This window comes from Octopus sinensis, linkage group LG7 (assembly GCF_006345805.1).
Source record: "Octopus sinensis linkage group LG7, ASM634580v1, whole genome shotgun sequence".
NCBI lineage: Eukaryota > Metazoa > Mollusca > Cephalopoda > Octopoda > Octopodidae > Octopus > Octopus sinensis.
Genome location: NC_043003.1, coordinates 52,585,796 through 52,607,978, shown reverse-complemented (window position 1 = coordinate 52,607,978; position 22,183 = coordinate 52,585,796). Strand labels below are relative to the sequence as shown.

Genomic DNA, 22,183 nt, shown 5'->3' with positions numbered 1-22,183 from the left:
AATATAATTTGATATACTGAAGTTTCAAAATGTGGTTCTTCTTCATCCTTTCGTTACTATATTTCTCTTAAAACTCAGTCTTTGTTTCATTTAATTTTGAAAATAATAAAGAATTTATTAAAATAACTTTGTCGTTATTGGACTGGTGTTTGAAATATAAATCAATATGAAATTCTTATTTCTTTACTGCCCACAAGGGGCTACACAAAGAGGGGACAAACAAGGACTGACAAACGAATTAAGTCGATTATATCGACCCCCAGTGCGTAGCTGGTACTTATTTAATCGATCCTGAAAGGATGAAAGGCAAAGTCAACCTCGGCGGAATTTGAACTCAGAATGTAGCGGCAGATGAAATACTGCTAAGCATTTCGCCCGGCATGCTAATGATACTGCCAGCTCCCTGCCTTCATTTCTTTATTGCCCACAAGGGGCTAAACATAGAGGGGACAAACAAGGACCCCAGTGCGTAACTGGTACTTAATTTATCGACCCCTGAAAGGATAAAAAGGCAAAGTTGACCTCGGTGGAATTTGAACTCAGAATGTAACCACAGATAAAATACGCTAAGCATTTCACCCGGTGTGCTAATGTTTCTGCCAGCTCGCCACCTTAATATGAATTTCTGATGGAAGGTTTTGATTAAGATTCCTTTAAAACAGAGACTTTGTATCATATAACCAAGACTGGCTTCAGGCTAATTGGTGTCAAACGATTAAAATACTTTTTTTTCATGTTTTTATATTCAATTATTCTGGTTTGTACAGTATATAGTATTTTACAAACAGCCTCTTTCTCTTAGATTTTATCCATAACTATCTACTTTTCTTTCAGACATTTTGATCTGTTACTAATTTTCAGTTTTATTTTTATTCATTTTCTACACTTGTTTATTTTAGAGTTCCATGATTTTAGTTCAGATAAGAAGGACTGTAATTTCCAGTCCTTACTTTCACCAAACATTTTCCAAGGAACAACGAGGTAAAGATAATTTCATTTGAGTATTTTTCATTTCATTGGCAAATTTCTAAGTAGCTCTTATTTTTTTTTAAAATATTTTACTTGTATCAGTCATTGGACTGTAGTTGTGCTGGGGTCTTGAAGGGTTTAACTGAACAAATCAACTTTTGTACTTATTTTTAAGCCTAATCCTTATTCTACCAGTCTCTTTTTGCCAAACAACTAAGTTACAGGGATGTAAACAAACAAATACCAGTTATCAAGCAGTGGTGGGTGGACAAACACAAACACATGCGCGCGCACACACACACACCTGCATGCATACACACACACATGTATATACATACACACACATATCATGAGCTTCTTTCAGTTTCCTATTTCTTTATTACCCACAAGGGGCTAAACATAGAGGTGACAAACAAGGACAGACAAAGGGATTAAGTCAATTATGTCGATCCCAGTGTGTAACTGATACTTAATTTATCGACCCCAAAAGGATGAAAGGCAAAGTCGACCTCGGCAGAATTTGAACTCAGAACGTAATGGCAGACGAAATACTGCTAAGCATTTTGCCTGGCATGCTAACGTTTCAGCGAGCTCGCCGCCTTAAAGCTTCTTTCAGTTTCCATCTACTAAATCCATTCACAAGGCTCTGTTCAGCCTAGGGTCATAGTAGAAGATGCCCAAAATATCAGGGACTGAACCTAAAACCATGTGGTTGGGAAGTAAGCTTCCTACCACACAGCAGAGCCCTGAAATTTGATATACTTTTTTTTTTTTAGTGTGGTTAATAATTTGTATGGTTAATAACTATTTTGATTTTAACAACCGGCTTCTCTGAGTGTTTCGATTGGCTGAGAACATATTCTCAAAAGATTTATCTTTGTTTTCATCATTAATTTAATGCAGTGTGTGAGCAAGACAGGATTTGAAAAGCTTCCAACTGTATTAGTTTTGTTTTGGAGAAGTGAACAAAAAGAATAGTGTCTTATTTTGAACATCCTTCTTTTCAGCTAATACAAACTGTATTCATATGAAGAAAAAAAGTAACCACTACACTACATCATGACTATGACAAAGAACATGATTTAAAGGCATCATGTACCATACAAATGCTTAAACTGTTCATGCTCTAACAGCAGCCACACAGTATTGAATGACAGTTTGGATAAGCTTCGTCCAATCAATCTCCTCTCATATCCTGTTATCTCTGCTCCATCTGTCGTCTTTTTTCACTGCACCTCTCCCTTGATATCATTTTGTTTTTGTTGTTACCTGGAACCATTTCACTTCTTAACACTTCTTTATCCATTAACACTTTTCTCTTCACCCACCTCACTAATCACCATATTACCTCTCTTCACACATTTACACCTGCTTCTCTCCTTTTCCATTCCTACAGTCTACCCAACCCACCTATCATTCCTGTCATCCTCCCCTGTTAATTAACTGTACCATCATTACTATCCTGCTCCGCTTCCACCCCACCCCCTGCTCTGCTTCCACCCCACCCCCTGCTCTTTACTCTTCTGCATCCTTCTGTCATCCTCCTTTTATCCACTTCTCCGTACATCCACCCTTCAACTCTACCCAGTCTATATAGTTGTTACCTACCTCTCTTTCTCTCCCCCTTATACTCATGCAAACCTCCACCCACCCATTTTCACTCCTGGCTGTTCTGTCTCCACTCACTTCTGTTCACCTCATACCTTGTGGGGCCTCCTGGATACCTCGTTACCATCATTTATCTCTTCATAGCTTCACTGCAAGAACTTGCTCCTCTCACCCCTGCACCTCTCATACTTTAACCCACTCATCTCCTAGCATAAACCCACACCCCCTCACTAGTTCTGGTGGCATGAAGAAAAGCACCCAGCATGTACAATAAAATGGTTGGCGTTAGGAAGAGCATTCAGCTGTAGAACTCATGTGCAAAAAGGTAAGGTAGAGGCTATCTTCTCAAGTCACATTGACTCATAATGGCTGGTTTGGTGGTTTCCATGGCACATAATTTCCCTATCTAGACAGGATGCTGATCCATCACAGGATTATTCATTTTTGCCAGCTGAGTGGACTGGAGCAACATGAAATGAAGTGTTTTGCTCAGGAACACAATGTGTTGCCCGGTCCAGGAATCGAAACCACAATCTTACGATCATGGTGCTGACACCCGAACCACTAAGCCACGTGCCTCTGCAATAATAAATGCGCCCTATTAAAGCCTAGCCAGGCTCATAGTGGCCGGTTTCAGTGGCATAGAAATTGCCCACCTGGACGGGACGCCGGTCCATCGCAAGATTACTCATTTTTGCCAGGTGAGTGGACTGGAGCAACGTGAAATGAAGTGTTTTGCTAAAGAACATAACGCATCGCCCAATCCAGGAATCGAAACCACAATCTTATGATCATGAGTTCAATACCCTAACGACTAAGCCACGCACCTCCACATGTATGTATGTATGTATATATATATATATATATATATATATATATAGATGTATATGTATATATATATGTGTACATATTTATATATATATATATATGTATATATGTGTGTGTATATATAGATATATATATATATATATATATATATATATTATATATATATATATATATATGAATGTATGTATATGTAAAAGGTCTATCTGCTAGTTCCACAAAAGAGGTGTCTGCTGGCATACAAGGAGTGAGACAAACTGCCACTTTGCACATCCAGCGCTGGAGCAAAATCCATCACTCACCCAATGAAAGAAGCAACCACACCTGCAAAAATCTATATCCCAGCTCAAACCTGCAGAAAAGGATGCCAGACAGAAGTTATATACAGATGCAGTACAAGCTGCAGTGGTTGAGCAACAATATTTTTTAAGTGTGGCACAGGAAATAGTGCAACAGTTGTCATGGCTACAGACATAGCTGAGCTATATACCCTCGCACACATGATTGCTACAATTGATGGACCTCAGTTGACCACCACTACCACCAAACCACCCAACACTCCAACAAGAGCAAACTTCTTACCATACAACCATGCCTAGATAACTTTCATTAATTAAAATTTATGACCCCTACCCTTTTTACCAGAATTAGTAATTCAGATAAGGATTATTCTTGTCAACCAGTGTGTTATTTTAATTTATTAAAATTTCTTGGATTATTCTGTTAACCCATAAAGCATTGGAATTTGCATTTACATAGCATGGACTGCTGAACACATTTTATGAAAATGAGACTACCATGCACACATGAAAACACAAAAAAATAGTTAAAATATCTTCTTAGTATATAATAGTTGAACTAATAGTCATCTTGCATTCTGGTGGGTATTGGTACGTTTGAGTGACAGTAGACCCCAATAAATGCCCATAAATTAAATGCATCTATCTGGGCCATGATTATGGTCTGTCGACAAGTGCCTGATGGCCACAATCATGGCCAATCGTGCTTTATGTGTTAAGTACATTGGCTACCTCTCTGCTATTCAGTTTTCATGCAACAGGTATGCCTTGGTATTTTTCTATGGTTGTACTTCAAATAACACAAAGTATGGATTTTGTAAGCTTCTTTCATTACTAATAAAATAATAGTAATTAAGTTATTAAGCATGCTAAAAATTATGAAAAGCTCTACATGGAATTTTTTCCTGATTAAAATTATTTAAATTACCTTAAATTACTAAAAAGTTATTGTAAAGTATCATATATGAATTACACTTGTCTTTTCAGCCATTCTGTGAAATCTACTGCTATCATAGCACAGAACACAAAAATATCTGACTTCAGAACTCCTTATCGTAAAACAGGCATTTCACTGCCAGACAGTAAAAGACATATTAAAGCAAGATCGATCTTGGACAATAAAGATAAAGAATCAATGAACAAACCAATATTTAAAGGTTGTCAACCTTCAGCTTGCACATCATGTTCTAGAGAAAGCATTTGTTCAAATAACAGTAGTAATTTCAAATCACTTCCAACAGACATGAGTACAACACTAAGTTCTGACAAAAGTGATGCATCAGATATTGAATATTCGGAAGTTTCTGGTGATACAGCTGCAGACAAAGTTACATTGCCTTATATAAAATCTTCCAAATCATTTTCTTGTCAAGATCTATCATCAAATACAACTGGAAAAAAGAAACCTGAAAATGTAATTCCATGTAATATTAATGAAATAACAAGAAAACGTTTAGCCTCAAAAAGTTTTGAAGGTACTGAAATGAGAAAAACAAATCCAGCTTCTTTGTACCATGAAAAGCAAAATCCTAATTACCCTCAAAACAGTCTAGAAAATTCAGAAACTGGACTTAGTAAACCTTGTCATCAGAAAAATAAAAGTAAGGAATTACCTATAAAAGATCACAAAATTCATTGGAATATTAATAGTGGTGATATAAATCCTGAAAAAAATGATCCATCTCTCTTGTCTTCCACTGTAGCTTCCAACGTTGAAAACAAGAATTCAGAATTTTCCAAATCTGAAAATTTAATTAGCTTTCAAAAGGCTCGATGTGAACAAGATGCTATAATAATAAAGAAAAAGCAGAAAAATATCCAACCCAACATTGGTTTATTAATGTCCCAAAAACAATCGGAAAGACAACATAAGATTGTGGACTTCTTAAAAGACACTTCTTTTGTTCAATATTCACATCAGCAGGTTAGTTGAAATAATTTTTCTTTTGTCAGCTTAAAAACTTTAACATATAATACTTTTCATGCAACATCTTTCTATCATTAAGTTATAAACATATTCTCTTCTGTTGATATGTTGAAGTGCTGGCTCTTCATTTAATGCTCATTTTATTCTAAAGAAAGTTTTTTTTTATTCAGAGAATCTAAAATAGTAACAAATATTGTGTTGTATACATTAACTAGATAGGTATATGCTTGTGTGTGTGTGTCATCATCATCATTGTTTAACGTCCGCTTTCCATGCTGGCATGGGTTGGACGGTTTGACTAAGGACTGGCAAGCCAGATGGTTGCACCAGGCTCTAATCTGATCTGGCAGAGTTTCTACAGCGGGATGCTCTTCATAACACCGATCACTCCGAGAGTGTAGTGGGTGCTTTTATGTGCCACTGGCACGAAGGCCAGTCAGACGGTACTGGCAATGGCCATGCTCAAATGGTGTTTTTTTACATGCCACCTGCACAGGAGCCAATCCAACAGCACTGGCAACGACCTTGCTTGAATGTTGGTTTTCATGTGCCACCAGCACAAGTGCCAGTAAGGTGATGCTGGTAACGATCACACTCTAATGGTGCTTTTTATGTACCAGTCAGCATCCCTGGCAACAATCTTGCTTGGATGATGTTCTTAATGTTCCACTAGCACTGATGCCAGTCAGGCAGTGCTGTCATCAGCCACATCAGTGAATTTGTGTGTGTGTGTGTGTGTGTGTGTGTGTGTGTGTGTGTGTGTGTGTGTGTGTGTTAAATGAAATGAGACAACAAAGCCAAGGCAGTGTGAAATTTCTAAGACATTTATAAAGAGAAAGGTAGTCTTGCAGCTGTTTCAGAGTTATGAGGGATATCATCAGAGATTACATGAGAGAGTTAATAGAGGGAAATAGTAGAGTTCTCTCTATTTAACTCTCTCATATCGTCTCTGATGGAGGGATATCCCAGAAACAACTGTAAGACTACCTTTCTCTTTATAGATGTCCTAGAAATTTCACACTGCCTTAGCTTTGTTGTCTCATTTTATTTAACATATACATGCTCACTCATGACCCACACTAGACTCCTCACTTATACTATTATCAAATTAGGAGTCTAACTACAGTCCTTCCTTAGCACTTACATAGCATTACCTGCCATTTTGGGTCTTCTGGATACCAAAACTTCACGAGTGCGTGTGTGTGTATGAGTGCGCGTGTGCATGCATGTGTGTGTACGCGTGCATGTGTGTGTGTGTCTATTCTAGAAGACACTTGTCCAAAGAACCGTGCATTGAGACTGAACCTGAAATCATGTGATTGGGAAGTAAACTTCTTACTACACAGCCACATCTGTACCTGTAGACCACAAGTCTTTGATAGCTATACATATGTGTGTGTGTGTGTGTACATCTGGCTATGTATCTACACATTCATATATATATAGAGAGAGAGATGCAGGCAGACAGATAGATATGCATATATACAATATGTCTGTCTACTATAGCAGACACTTGCCAAAAGTATCACAATGTGTGACTGAATATCTACCCATTATATAGTAAAGCTTTAGATAGTTCTTGCTCTGCTCAACAGAGATAATTATAACATAAATTCCAAGGAGTACCATCTACACATTATGATGTTATGTATACGATAAGGAATGTTATCATTCAAGGCAGCAGTATAGAGATAATGACCATGTAGTATTCACTATAAGATTCATGTATTTGGAAAGATTACTCTGATTGTGCAATTCAATTCATAGAAACTTTAACATAGTGAAACTCTTGCATATCTTCTTCTGTCGCAACATATACTGTATTTTATAACATACAAGATGTACTTTTTTTTTTCTCAAAAACTGTTTCCGAAAAATTCACTCAGAGTCCTATATGCAAAGCTGGGTCTCCATAGGCTTCAATGCACAAAAAGCATTTCCTGAATATGCACCACTTAATTTGGAATGTGTCTTATATGCCTGTGTGTCTTTTATGCCATCAAATACAATATACTCTTATGCATTATTGAGTTCTCCCTTATTCTTTGTTATCATCTATTGCTAAGCATTACATTCCACTCAGTCATACACGTATAATTTCTCTAAAATGCATTGACTTCTAACTTTTCAATTTCTTACTTTACAGCTCTTTGCTTTTGGTGTACGACAAAGTGTTTTAAACATCAACTCTACAAATGCGGAGAATTATCATTTTCAACTGTCTGACTTCTACGATATTAGCTACTTTGATAAATTTGTTATTGGTGATGGTGCATTATTGGTACCCAATGACTCCGGAAGTGCTGGCAAAAAAGAATTCTTTAGGTGAATGTTTCGTTATTTTCATTTCTTGATTGTTATTTCTTCTGTGGCAAAGTTGAACCTATTTCATTCCCTTTTTAGTTGTATTTACAAAACATATACATAAATACACATGGCTCTATGATTGAGAAGTTCGCTTTACAACCATGTAGTTTTGGGTTTAATGCCACTGCATGATACGTTGAAAAAATGACTCTCTGTGAATGGATTTAGCAAATGAATAGTGAGAGAAATCCATCATATACACAAAGGGGTGCTGAAAAGTTCCTGGCTTTAAGGGTATCGTGAAAGGCCTGGTTGGAAGCCCAACCTTCTGAGTTCTTTTACAGGGCTTAGAAAAACTGAAGGACCACTGCAATAAGTACGTGAATCTGAGAGGGGAATATGTTGAATAAAATCATAGTTAACTGATCTTTCTGTATTTTTTTTTACCCAAAGCCAGGAACTTTTCAGTACCTCATCATATACATGTGCATGTGGGTATAAGTGCACTTGTATGTATGTCAGTTTGTTTACATTTGCACATCTCTGAAAACTACAGAGCTACAAGCAGTCATATTTTGATCATATCCCATATCTACAAATGCTCTACTAGTTTTATGCCATTGAAGATGTGTGAAATAAAAGATTTCTTACACAAAAATCAGTAAAGGTTATCGTCAGGAAAGGCATCCAGCTGTGAGACAATATTTCAATATTATATTTGTCTAACCGAAGCTAGCAAGTAAAAAGACACCACCATGCAAATATATTCATAACTGAATTTAGATATTTTTTTTATTTCTTTCCCTTTACCAAGGCCATTTTGAGAGAATACTATCAATTTGATTGATTCTAATATCATCATTATCATCATTTAATGACCATTTTCCATACTGGCATAGGTTGTGTGTGTGTGTGCTAATGTGTTTGTTTACTTTTGGGCATCTTAAAAAATCACTGAGCTTCAAATAATTATGTAGGCTTATTCCTTGTCAACAAATCATCTGCTGGTTTGGCACCTTCGAAAATGTGTCGAATAAAAAAAAAAACCTTATTTGGAAAATAGGTAAGGGTTAGCAACAGGAAAAATGCATGATTGAAAAACAAATGCTTCGATAATATATTCATCTGACCCATGTTAGCATGGAAAACAGGTATAAAATAAATTAACTCCATTATAAAAAATGAAATTCTATGAATACTTGGGGATATGTTTTAAAAAAGAATTGCTTCAAAATTGCTGAAATATTATTATTCTTATAGTTTGAATTTAACAATTCTGTCATTTAGATATGTTTTTTTGTACTCAGACATCACACTAAAATAATCCTTTGTACTAGAGGAACAAGCCCTGGCATTTTGGGGGAGGGGATCTGGTACTTAATTTATCGACCCCGAGTGGATGAAAGCAAAGTCAACCCCGGTGGCGTTTGAACTCAGAATGTGATGAAAGAGGAAATAACGCTAAGCATTTTGCCCGGCATGATAACGATTCTTATTTCTTTACTGCCCAGAAGGGTCTACACACAGAGGGGACAGACAAAGGGATTAAGTCAATTATATCGACCCCCCAGTGTGTAACTGGTACTTATTTAATCGACCCCGAAAGGATGAAAGGCAAAGTCGACCTCAGCGGAATTTGAACTCAGAAGGTAGCAACAGATGAAATACTGCTAAGCATTTCGCCCGGCGTGCTAACGTTTCTGCCAGCTCAACGCCTTACATCACATTAAAATAATGACTGCAGTATTCCACTGTTAAAGAATTAAAATGTTATGCCATAACTGCTTCATAATCTGTAGCTGAAAATTTTGATTAAATATAGCTGAATCACTTGTAAGAACAACTGAGAAGCCCTTATACTCCTGTTAATAAATCTTGTACTGATTCTTCTAGAAGATACAGTGAGAAGTTTTCCTGGTGTTTTTTTCTAACTACTTATTGCTTAAAATGGCAAAAGAGCTAGTCTTTTCAAGTGAACATATTCTTTGTTTGTCTTTGAATATTCAGATTTTTTTAAAGTTAGACAATAATTCTTTATGTATCTCATAAAAAATGACTTTGTCTTCTTCAATGTAGGTTTCATTTCTAAAAAGTTAAGAACGTATTCAAGAAACCTAAGGTTCTTTAACAGTTAAATGGATTTAAATTTTGTCTTGAAACAGAAATCTCTGTGACAGACTTCACCAAATGAGCTAGTTTATTTCCTTTACAATTTCTTTTTATAACAGAAATTATTATATTTATAAAGCAGTATTACTTTTACTGTTTCTATCTTGCTCTACTGTATTCCTGATTGGCAATATTAGGAGATGCTCTTTTTGGTTTATATTTGAAGTCTGATTCCACATATTGGCAGAAAGGATATGATGATGGACCAAATACTTTTCAATAGTTTGATCCACTTGTCGTTGGTTTTATCACTTTCAATCAACAAAAATAATCCATTTTAATCCACTAAGATTATTTCAATTGACTATCTTGTAAAAATTAGTATTTTTTTCTAATCATAAGCAATAATGTTTTGTATTTTATAAATCATCATCACATTATCAATATAATCATCAAATTTACATTTGCTTTCCATGCTGGCATGGATTGGACAGGTTGCTGTGTCCTCAACAAAACCAGCCAAGAGAGTCTTCCTGATTGTATGACGTCTCTGTTCATTGCCAACTTTACAGAGTGTGTTCAGTGCATTTTATTGTGATGCCAGCCTGTTTAGGTTGTCATGTCCTCAAAACAAAATAAAGGGACCTTTCTGTCCTTAGATGTCTCTGCTTATTCATCAGCAATTTCACAAACTGTGCTGAGTGTATATTATCATGGCATCAGAAGTAGTACGCTCACTTTTATTGAGATTCTCACTACCCTATGTTGTCTGCATTTGCTCAAGCTACTTGACCAACAGAGTGGGAATAAGAAAGGGAAGTTGAAGAATATGAAGGTGAGTGATAGGAAGAATATATAGGAAAAACAGAGTGATAATGTGGGAGAGGTTCCCTACTTGGACGGGATGCCGGTCTGTCACAGGTGAACTGCAAGATGCGGGAGGGAAGAGTGAGAGAAAGTTGTGGCGAAAGAGTACAGCCAGGATCGCCACTACCTCCTGCCGGAACCTCATGGAACTTTAGGTGTTTTTGCTCAATAAACACTCACAACGGCCGGTCTGGGAATTGAAACTACGATCATACAACTGCGAGTCCACTGCCCTAACCACTGGGCCATTCCACCTCCACACACACACACACACACACACACACATACATACATATATATTCAGTTATTATAGGTTTGTTTTTTTCTCTATATTAGCTTAGGATGGGCAAGTATTCATTTGAGTGTAGTATTTTTATGGCCAGATGTTCTTCCCTTTCCAATCTTACAAGTGAGGGAGTTTTTATTTTACAGCTTTGAAGATGCAGAGCTATGTAATGTAATATAACATTCATCAGGAATGTAATCACAATAACACAATTTTTTCATTGAGATTATCTCAAATGAGAATGGTAAATGCCAACTTTTATGCATCGTCATCATCATCATCATCATCGTTTAATGTCCGCTTTCCATGCTGGCATGGGTTGGATGGTTTGACTGAGGACTGGTGAGCCAGAGGCTGCACCAGGCTGAATTTGATCTGGCAAAGTTTCTATGGCTGGTTGCCCTTCCTAACGCTAACCACTCCAAGAGTGTAGTGGGTGCTTTTTACGTGCCATCAGCACGAGGGCCAGTCAGGTGGTTCTGGCAATGACCGCACTCAAAAGGTGTTTTTACGTGCTACCTGCATGGGGCCAGTCTGGCGGCAATGGCAATGACTACACTCAAATGTATTTCTTCACGTGCCACCGGCACATGTGCTGGTAAGGCAACACTGGCAATGATCACGCTCAAATGGTGCTTTTCACGTGTCACTGGCACGGGAGCCAATCCATGGCCCTGGCAACAATCATACTCGGATATGCTTCTTTTAACATTTCACTGGCACAAGTGCCAATCAGGCGGTACTGTCTTCAGCCCATGTCAGCAATTTTGATTTTGATTTCACTTGCCTCAATAGGTCTTCACAAGCAAGGTTTATTGTCCAATGAATGAGGGGTATTTATAAATGGGCTGGTTACACTCACTGGCTATGGTCTCACTTGGCTTGTCGGGTCTTCTCAAGCACAGCATATCTCCAAAGGTCCCGGTCACTAGTCATTGCCTCAGTAAGGCCCAATGTTTGAAGGTCATGCTTCACCACTCCATCTCAGGTTTTCCTGGGTCTACCTCTTCCATAGGTTCCCTCAACTGCTAGGGTGTGACACTTTTTCACACAACTGGCCTCATTCATTCACAATACATGACCATACCAGCGCAGTCGTCTCTCTTGCACACCATATCTGATGCTTCTTAAATCCAACTTTTCTCTCAGGGTGCTTACACTCTGTCGTGTATGCACACTGACATTACACATCCTGCGGAGCATACTGGCTTCATTCCTTGCAAGCTTATGCATGTCCTCAGCAGTCACAGCCCATGTTTCTCTGCCATGTAGCATGGCTGTTCGCACACATGCACATAAATAAATACATACATACATATATACATACAAACAAACAAACATGTATGTGTGTATGTATCATCATCATTTAACATCCGTTGTCCATGCTGACGTGGGTTGGACGGTTTGACGAGGGCTGGCAAGCTGGGAGGCTGCACCAGACTCCAGTCTGATTTGGCATGGTTTCTACTGCTGGATGCCGTTCCTAATGCCAACCACTCTGAGAGTGAAATGGATGCCATTTGTGTGACACCAGCATTTGCCACGACTGTGATTTTGCTTGGCTTGATGGGTCATCTTCTCAAGCACGACATAATGCCAAAGGTCTCGGTCATTGCTTTGGTGGAGCCCAACACTTTGAGACAAAGGTTTTGGTCATTGCTTCTGTGAGGCCCAACACTTGAAAGGAGCTGACAAAGGAATTAAGTCAATTACATCAACCCCAGTGCATAACTGGTACTTATTTAATCAGTCCCAGAAGGATGAAAGACAAACTCGACCCCAGCAGAATTTGAACTCCGAACGTAATGGCAGATGAAATACCGCTAAGCATTTCGCCCTGCATGCTAATGATTCTTTTTCTCTTATCACAACTCCTCAATCAGACATTCTCAATTAGCACCCCGTGACCTACCCTTTGGTGTTGATATGGCTAGATGTAAAGTTCCATTTCCTCAGATAGTGGAATGGTTTGTCATGATACCAATTAATTTATAACTCCCTAAGGATCTAATTTTAGATGTTTTGAAGGCTACAATCTCCCTATTGTACTGAATATGTAGATAATGGAGTCACTACTCTCATTCATCCCACCCCACCATTCTAGCCTATGCTAATTTCTGGCTTGTCTGTTGTTGCACTGTCCTTTTTTTCATTCTGCCAAAAAAATTTAGCAGTGGAATTATTGTAAATATTTGATCTCCCTTGATGATATGAATATGTCTAACTATCTAACTTGTCCTATACGTTTGTGGTCTATGCGGTCATCTGATGAGAATGGGGGGTTTTTTGTAATAACGTAATGCTTTCATTGATCAATTAAAGGAGTAGCTCAAAACGGCTTTAACAAATTAACACTTATACTTCTTTGTTACTCGCTTACACATATATATACATACATATATATGTGTGTGTATTATATATATACAAGCACACACACACACACACATATATATCCTCATCATCATCATTGTCTATGCTGGCATGGGTTGGATGGTTTGACCACACTGGAAGGCTGCACCAGATTCCAGCTTGATTTGGTATGGTTTTCTATAGCTGGATGCCCTTCCTAATGCCAACCACTCTGAGAGTGTAATGGGTGCTTTTACATGCCGCCAGCTCAGGTGCACTTGGCTTGACAGGTCTTCTCAAACACAGTACATCAGCAAAGATCTTGGTCACCAGTCATTGCCTCTGTGAGGCTCAAATTTCGAAGATCATGCTTCTCCACCTTGTCCCATGTCTTCCTGGGTCTACCTCTTTCACAGGTTCCCTCCTCAGTTAGAGACTGGCACTTCTTTACACAGCTGTCTTCATCCATGTGCATCACATGACCATACCAGTGCAGTCATCTCTCTTGCATACCACATCTGATTCCTCTTATGCCTAACTTTTCTCTCAAGATGCTTACACTCTGTTGAACATACACACTGACATTGCTCATCCACCAAAGCATACTGGCTTCATTTCTTTCAAGCCTACGCATGTCCCCAACTGACACAGCCCCATGTTTCACTGCCATGCAGCATAGCTGTTCACACACAGGCAACAAACATTCTACCTTTCACTCTCAGAGAGATGCCCTTTGTTACCAGCAGAGGTAGGAGCTCTCTGAACTTTGCCCATCCTAATCTTAATTTCACATCTATGCTCTCAGAGTCTATTTTCTGCCTATTTTCAGCATTTATTGTGCCTGTATATCTTCTACATACAAAAGCTATTTTCCCTGTTAACCTTTCTCTGATATTGCTGCACCTTTTGTGTTCAAAGTTTACACTAGGTGCAGCTTATGGAGTTTCTACCTACACCTTTTCTACAGATTGAGCAGAGCCATCTACCTGAAGGGATTTGTGATTTGTCTACCTTACTACTTACTAAGACTTGGATTTTTGCTAGGTTACCTCTAAGGCCCTTTGATTCTAGAACTTGCTTCCATATCTGGAACTTCTTCTCTAGTTGAGGTCAGCATAGAGGAACCCTCAGTGTACACACACACACACACACACACACACACACAAACAGATAGTTGAAATATACTGATAAACAAAAGACAAAGATAGGTGTATTAGTTTGACACTTGGGAAAAAGGTGAAAAAGTCTTTTATGTTTCAAGCCTAGATAGATAGATCAGAACATCAACTTATTTTTCCTGGTGACTTCAACACCCCCCACATGTTAAATGGCCAGAAGACCACATCTCTAGGATGTCACTGCATGAACAAAAGCATGTAGAGTAATTACTTGAACTTACTAATATGCTGTTCATGGAGCAAGTGATAATCAGGCCAACCAAGGGAAACAATATATTGGACCTCTGCTTCATAAAGAATGTGGACCTTATCCATGTGAAGGTGACACCAACAGCACTCTCAGATCACATCACTGTTGAACTAACTATGTATGGTCCTGCATGAACTGCTGGTGTTTACCTTATCAGGAGGACTCAAGCCTTATCCAACCTGAATTTCTATAAAGCAAAATGTTAATCAATCTGCAAAGAGATCCACAAACGAAACTGGTCCAACATTCTATGTATGCAAGATGTTGATTTGAAACTCATCTAGTCTATGTCAATAGTGCAAGCTATATGCACTAAATATATCCCAGAAAGAAAGGCTAAGATTATTATGCTGGTATGCCCATGTGGCGAGAATGGATGTGGATATCTGTGTGAAAAAGTGCCACACCCTTGCGGTTGAGGGAACCTGTAGAAGAGGTAGACCCAGGAGGACCTGAGATGAGGTGGTGAAGCATGATCTTCGAACATTGAGCCTCACCGAGGCAATGACTAGTGACCGGGACCTTTGGAATTATGCTGTGCTTCAGAAGACTCAGCAAGCTCAAGTGAGACCATAACCTCATGGCATATGCCAGGGGTGTAACCAGCCCACTTATGCATACCTTTCCTTCATTGGACACTAAATTCTGCTTGCAAAGACCTGTTGAGGCAAGTGAAATCAAAATCGAAATCAAATTAGATGACTGGCATCCATGCTAGTGGAGCGCTAAGAGTATCATCCAAGCGTGATCATTGCCAGAGCAACAAACTGGCTTCCGTGCCGGTGGCACGTCAAAAGCACCATTTTAACATGATCGTTACCTGCGTCGCCTTACTGGCACTTGTGCTGATGGCACATGAAAAAACATTTGAGCAAGGTTGTTGCCAGTGCCGCTGGACTGGCTCCTGTGCATGTGGCACATAAAAAGCACCATTTGAGCGTGGCCATTGCCAGTACCGCCTGACCGGCCCTTGTGCCAGTGGCACGTAAAAGCACCCACTACACTCTTGGAGTGGTTGGTGTTAAGAAGGGCATCCAGCTGTAGAAACTCTGCGGACTTTAAATGATGATGATGATGATGATGATGATGGCTGAAACATGGGATTCCTAGGGACAGAAATGTCCTTATGAGAAATAGGTCAAAGACCTCAAAGTGACTGAATAGGCAACTGAAGGATAGGGAGGAGTGTATCTTAATACAGACACTCCTAGAAATTAAAAACAAGATCAAACCCTCGTGAAAGGGAAAGAGCAGAGAGAAGAGTGCTTTGGAAAGCATGAAAAACAAATCCCAAAGCTTTCTATAAATTCACTAAGGAAACAGGAAACAGCTACAATACAATATAAAATAGGACCATTGTTCCAAGAGAATGACTCACTGACAGTGGACCCAGGAAGGATGAGTGAGATACTCAGTGAACAATTTAAAAGTGTCTTCACTTTCCCCCTTGGACACAAGTAGATAATAAAAACAAATCCTGCTGAATTACTAAATATTGCAGCTCTAAAAAAGGAGACACTAGCCATCAATTACATCAACATTGAGGAGACAGATGTAACAGCGGCTATATATATAGGGGATGGACAAAATAATGGAAACACCTTAAAATTTCAAACAAATTTATTTTAATATGGGGTAGGACTGCCTTTGGCAGTAATTACAGCTTGAATTCTACGAGGTATGGACTCGTACAAAGTTTGAATTGTTTCCAAAGGAATTTTTGTCCTTTCTTCAGCTAAAATAGTCTCCAGTTCTTGTAGTGATGATGGTGGAGGATATCGACTCCTTACTTGTTTTTCTAAAATGCACCATAAATGTTCAATAATATTGAGATCTGGGGACTGTGGTGGCCAGATAAGATGTTCAGCTTCACTAGAATGTTCCTCATGCTATTTAGTAACAACTTTAGCTGTGTGAATTGGTGCATTATCATCCTGAAAGACTGTGTTTCCCTCTGGAAACAGCTGTACAACCATAGCATGAATTTGATCAGACTTGACTATTCATTCTGCCGTGAAGGGAAACTATTGGTCCGACGGATTTCTAAGATATAGCCCCCCACCCACCCCCACCCCCCGATCATCACAGATCCTCCTCTATGTTTAACAGTTGGAAGAAGGGAGTCTGGGTCAAATGCTAACTCCGCACGTATACTCGACCGGTGGTCAGAAATAAGGTAAAGGATGGTCAGAAATAAGGTGAAGGATGACTCATCCAAGAAAATATTCTTACACTGCTTTAGGGACCAATTCTGTAGGTTTTTACTGTACTCTAAATGCTTGGCAACATTTGTTTTTGAAAGTAGTGGTTTTCTGATTGCAGTCCACCTGTGAAATCTGGATTTGTGCTGCTCCCAGCGAACAGTTTTTGTGGAAACTGGGTTCTCGAGTTGGACATTTGATTTTAATTGAGCTCATGCAGTACCCACTTATCAAGCTTTTTCACCTTACCAACCTTCTGCAGATTGCATGAGACCATTGCAATACTGACACCAAGTGCCTGCGACATTTCTCTGACACTTTGACGTGGGTTTTTGTTCAAAAGTTGTTTTCAATTGTTCATTGTCAAAACTGCATGACCATCTCCTACCTTCTTCATCTTCAAGGCTCTCATCACCACTACAGAATTTCTGAAACCACCTTCATACTGTGCAATCACTTGTGGACCCCTCTCCTCATGCTCTCTTGATATTGGCAAGAGTTTAGGAGGCATTGTGCCCAAGCTTGAACTCATGCAAGAAAAGTAAGCGAAGATCCTTTTTTGTCATGTTGATAATTAAGGGTGCCTATGCTTCAAGAATGTTTTCTGTCTGAAATAAGCAGAAAATTATTAAAGAGCATGCATCAATTATTAAGTATGTCAAAATTCACATAAAATATAGTTAAGATACTATGATAAAAATGCATTTTAAAATGCAACACTTAGAGCAGCCATTATTTTCAGAACAACCTAATACATTGAAAAAACAAGAGTGCATATAATATTTGACTCTCCTTTGTATATATGTATATAGTTAGTAGTTAATCAAGCATACGGCATACACCGTGTAGTTTGCCGGTTAAGCTCATTCACTGCCTATGGCTGGCTGATGTCATCCGCAGTATCATTATAAATGTCACTGGATCTACCTCAGGTATTCCTCAGTGTTTGTCGGGTATGTAATTAATGAGAGAGACAGAAGATGGAATATATTAGAATCTTTAGTGATCAATACAATCATTTCAACCCATCTAACGAGAATAATTATTAAATACTTTATTGTATCTTTTGGTATCTGCTCTTTGTCATTGATCTTCTATAAGAATGAAGCAGTATCCCTCAATTTGCCATTTCTATCAACAAATCCCAAAATGTACACATGCAGAAATAAGTTGTACGAAACAGAGTTTATTTTAATGAGATACTTCTTGAAAAACACCTAAGGATACACATCGACCACATTTGGATGGTGCTTTTTGAATGCCACTGGCACATTAGCCAGTCAGGGCACTGGCGTTGACCACGTTCACATGGTGCATTTTACATGCCACTGGCACAGAAGCCAGTCAGGTGGCACTAGCCACAGCTATGATTTTGTTTTCAATTTTACTTGACTCAACAGGTTTTCTTGAGCATATCATATCACCCAATGCTACAAGGGTACTTTTAAATGGGCCAATCATGCAATACTGGCATCGGCCCATGGCTGCGATTTCACTTGATTTGCCAGGTCTTCTCAATCACAGCTTATCTCCGAAGATCTCAGTCTCTTGTCATTGCCTCTGTGAGGCTCAACATTCAAAGGTCATGCTTCATCACCTCATCCCATGTCTTCCTGGGTCTACCCCTTCCATAGGTTCCTTCCACTATTAGATTGTGGAACTTCCTCACACAACTGTCCTCATATATATACATATACATATATATATATATATATATATATATATATATATATATATATATATATGTGTGTATGTATATATATGAGGACAGTCGACATGATAGATCGTTAGCCACTACGCACATTTTTTTCTATCCTTTTTTTCTCTCCTTGTTTTTTCTGTGTCCCTTTCTGTAGAAGAGCGTAGGCTCGAAACGTAAAGACTTTTTCTATTCCTGAGCATTATGCTAATACATCTGTCTGTTTTGTACACCACCTGTTTTTGTTTTTTGTTTTTTTCGTAAACTCTCCCTATATATATATATTTCGCCTTTTGATTTGGTTTGCAAGATTCTTTATGTGAGTTCGTGTGTTGAAGCATATTTTGTTGTGTCTGGGGAGAGTCATTCTCTTTTAGTGCCTTATAATTTAACACACTCACTGGTAAAGTTTCCACTCATTTACTTATTTATTTTCCTAAAATTTTTGTTGCATCTTGCAACCTTTTCAATAGTTGTTGACTCTCTGAACTATTGAAATGGTTGCAAGACACAATGAAAATTTTAAAGTATATATTTATTATTCATTTACAAGAATAGTGTTGACAGCAACTTTGAAGTTTCGGTCTGCTTAGCAAACTGGCCAAAACTCTTCATGAATCAGTGTAATGGTTTACCATTCAGATTATTCAGTCAAATGTAATATTTATAGATTCACATTGTTTTAGAATTAATTATGCATTATCTTGTAGCTTCGAAATTTCAATGATGTGACTGTTTATATTTAGAATGACATTATGGGATACATATGAGAGGCCAGATGTGGCCAGTTTAAGCATAAATCAGGTAGATATTTTGACTAGACATGGCCAGTATAAGTGCTAAAGAGTAAAACTGGCCATATTTGGCCCAAATATTCAACCTGTTTTATGTTCAGACTAGCCAGATCCAGCCTCTCATACTTATACTACAGTGTAATCCTAACAATAAACAGTAGCATTGTAGTGGTTAAATGTGTGTATCAGGTGAGCAGATGCATAGTTCATCTGAGACAGCAGTCTACCTTGGAACATCAAATATTTCTCTTGGTCTCTTCAGTCTGCTAAAATCTTGCTCGTTTGCCTGCTAGGCCTTTCTTCTTGTCTGTCTGTTGACCACTGTATTTATAATAATCATGGCAGCTAGGATAGACATACTGCAGCAGAGTTTGTACCTAAATAGGTCAGCTCCTGTTCATTTGAACTTCATCTGACATGGCTGGGGTCGTAGGTCAAAGGGAGATGATCAATCACTTTTTGACAGGACAAAGGAAACCTTTATTCTGGCCTGTGATCTTGGTGGTTTGGATAACTGAGAAGGCTTGGAGAAGGAAGTGTTAATTTTTACATCATTGAAATCTCAAAGCTATAGGATTATATGTGAGTAATTCAAAATAATTTGAATGATGAAGCACTACACTTGACAAAGAAATCTGAACACTAAGTACTCAACCTTCAGATACAGTCATCATCATCATCATCATCATCATCATCATCATTTAAAATCCATTCTTCATGATAGTATGGCTTGAACAGTTTGACAAGAGCCAGCAAGTTGGCTATCCCATTTTTCGATATTTATAACATAAAGGTTGGGATGGGTTTTTGACAAAAACATTTTTAGACTTACAATTAAAAAATGTGTTTTCATCTATTACTTGACTTAGATTGTTAAATAAGTGGCAGGAAAAGAAGTCATGAGATCTAGTCACCATCATTTCAATGACCTTTTTTCTTCCATGTATGCATGGGTCAGATAGAGTTCATTAAGGCAGATTTTCTACAGCCTAATGCCTTTCCTGTCACAAACACTCACCTGTTTCCAAGCAAAATAATATTCACAGAATCGCAGAATATTCTTTTCTACTCTAGGCACAAGGCCCGAAATTTTGGGGGAGAGGGCCAGTCGATTAGATCAACCCCAGTATGCAACTGGTACTTAATTTATCATCCCCGAAAGGATGAAAGACAAGATCGACCTCGGCAGAATTTGAACTCAGAACATAAAGACAGATGATATACCACTGTGTATTTTGTACAACATGCTGACGTTTCTGCCAGCTCATCACCTTAATGGAGTACATATACACATACACAATGGGCTTCTTTCAGTTTCCATCTATGAAATCTATTCACAAAAGCTTTTGGTCTGCCCAGGTGTTATAGTAGAAGACACTTGCCAATGTATTTTGTCCAATGTATTGTGTAGCAGGACTGAACCCGAGACCACATGGTTGGAAAGCAAGCGTCTCAACTACAGATGAAATACCGCTAAGCATTTCGCCCAGTGTGCTAATGTTTCTGCTAGTTTTCCACCTTGGAATCACAGAATATTGGCAAAGAATGACATTGCTTGTATGACAGTAACAATCATTTTACAACTATCACATGATGTCAAAACAAGGAACACAAGCATGCACTTATGTATGTGTCTTTTACTTGTTTCAGTCATTTGACTGCGGCCATGCTGGGGGTTTTAGTCGACCAATTCAACCCCAGGGCTTTTTATTTTTTAAGCCTAGTACTTATTCTATCAGTCTCTTTTGCCAAACTCCTAAGTTACAGGGACATGCACACCAACACTGGTTGTCAAGCAGTGGTGGGGGGACAAACACAGACAAAAACACATGCACATAGATAAATATTCACACACACAAACACACTCACACACACACAACACTCACACATACATATATATACATACACATACATCACACATGTGTGTGTGTATATATTATATATATATATATATTACACACATATACAATGAACTTCTTTCAGTTTCCATTGACTGAATCCATTCACACAGCTTTGGTCAGCATAGGGTTGTAGTAAAGGAGCTTCCCCAAGGTGCCATTCACTGACAATGAACCCAGAGCCATGTGGTTAGGAAGCAAACTTTTTACCACACAGCCATCCCTGTACCTACATGGCTCTTACACTTCATACATAGGTGTGTTCATGTCTTTGTTGTTCAGAAGTTGGTTCTGCCACTTGGTGGTCATTGCACTAAGAGCAATCCAAATATTTAGCTACTGTCTACAAGTGGCTCTAAACAATCCTAAGTGCTGCCAAGGTGTGTTGGGTGAAGATATAGTTATTTAAATTGACATTAGTTCTTGACTGGTGTTGCCTGCTGGTTAAGCTGTTGCAGTTAAGATCCTGAAGTTGTGAGTTCAATTCCTAAACCAAGCAGTATTTTATGCCCTTAAGCAAGGCACATCATTTCACTTTGCTTCAACTGAAAATGGATACCAGCCTGGTGCTAGTACAGCCCTCTCTCCCTCCAGCTGTCATTCTTGATGTTCCACTT

General features: G+C 38.4%; 1 protein-coding gene across 16 annotated transcripts in view; it reads left to right on the top strand.

Moving 5' to 3' along the window:
- The window catches only part of LOC115214409 (breast cancer type 2 susceptibility protein-like), a 210,963-nt gene that overhangs the window by 64,776 nt on the left and 124,004 nt on the right, over window positions 1-22,183 (top strand). For all 16 annotated transcript variants that reach the window (XM_036504782.1, XM_036504776.1, XM_036504779.1 and 13 more), the window contains 3 exons: window positions 900-981; window positions 4,689-5,625; window positions 7,775-7,953. In XM_036504782.1, the coding sequence (XP_036360675.1) occupies window positions 900-981; window positions 4,689-5,625; window positions 7,775-7,953 (1,198 nt within the window). The remainder of the gene's footprint in view (window positions 1-899; window positions 982-4,688; window positions 5,626-7,774; window positions 7,954-22,183) is intronic.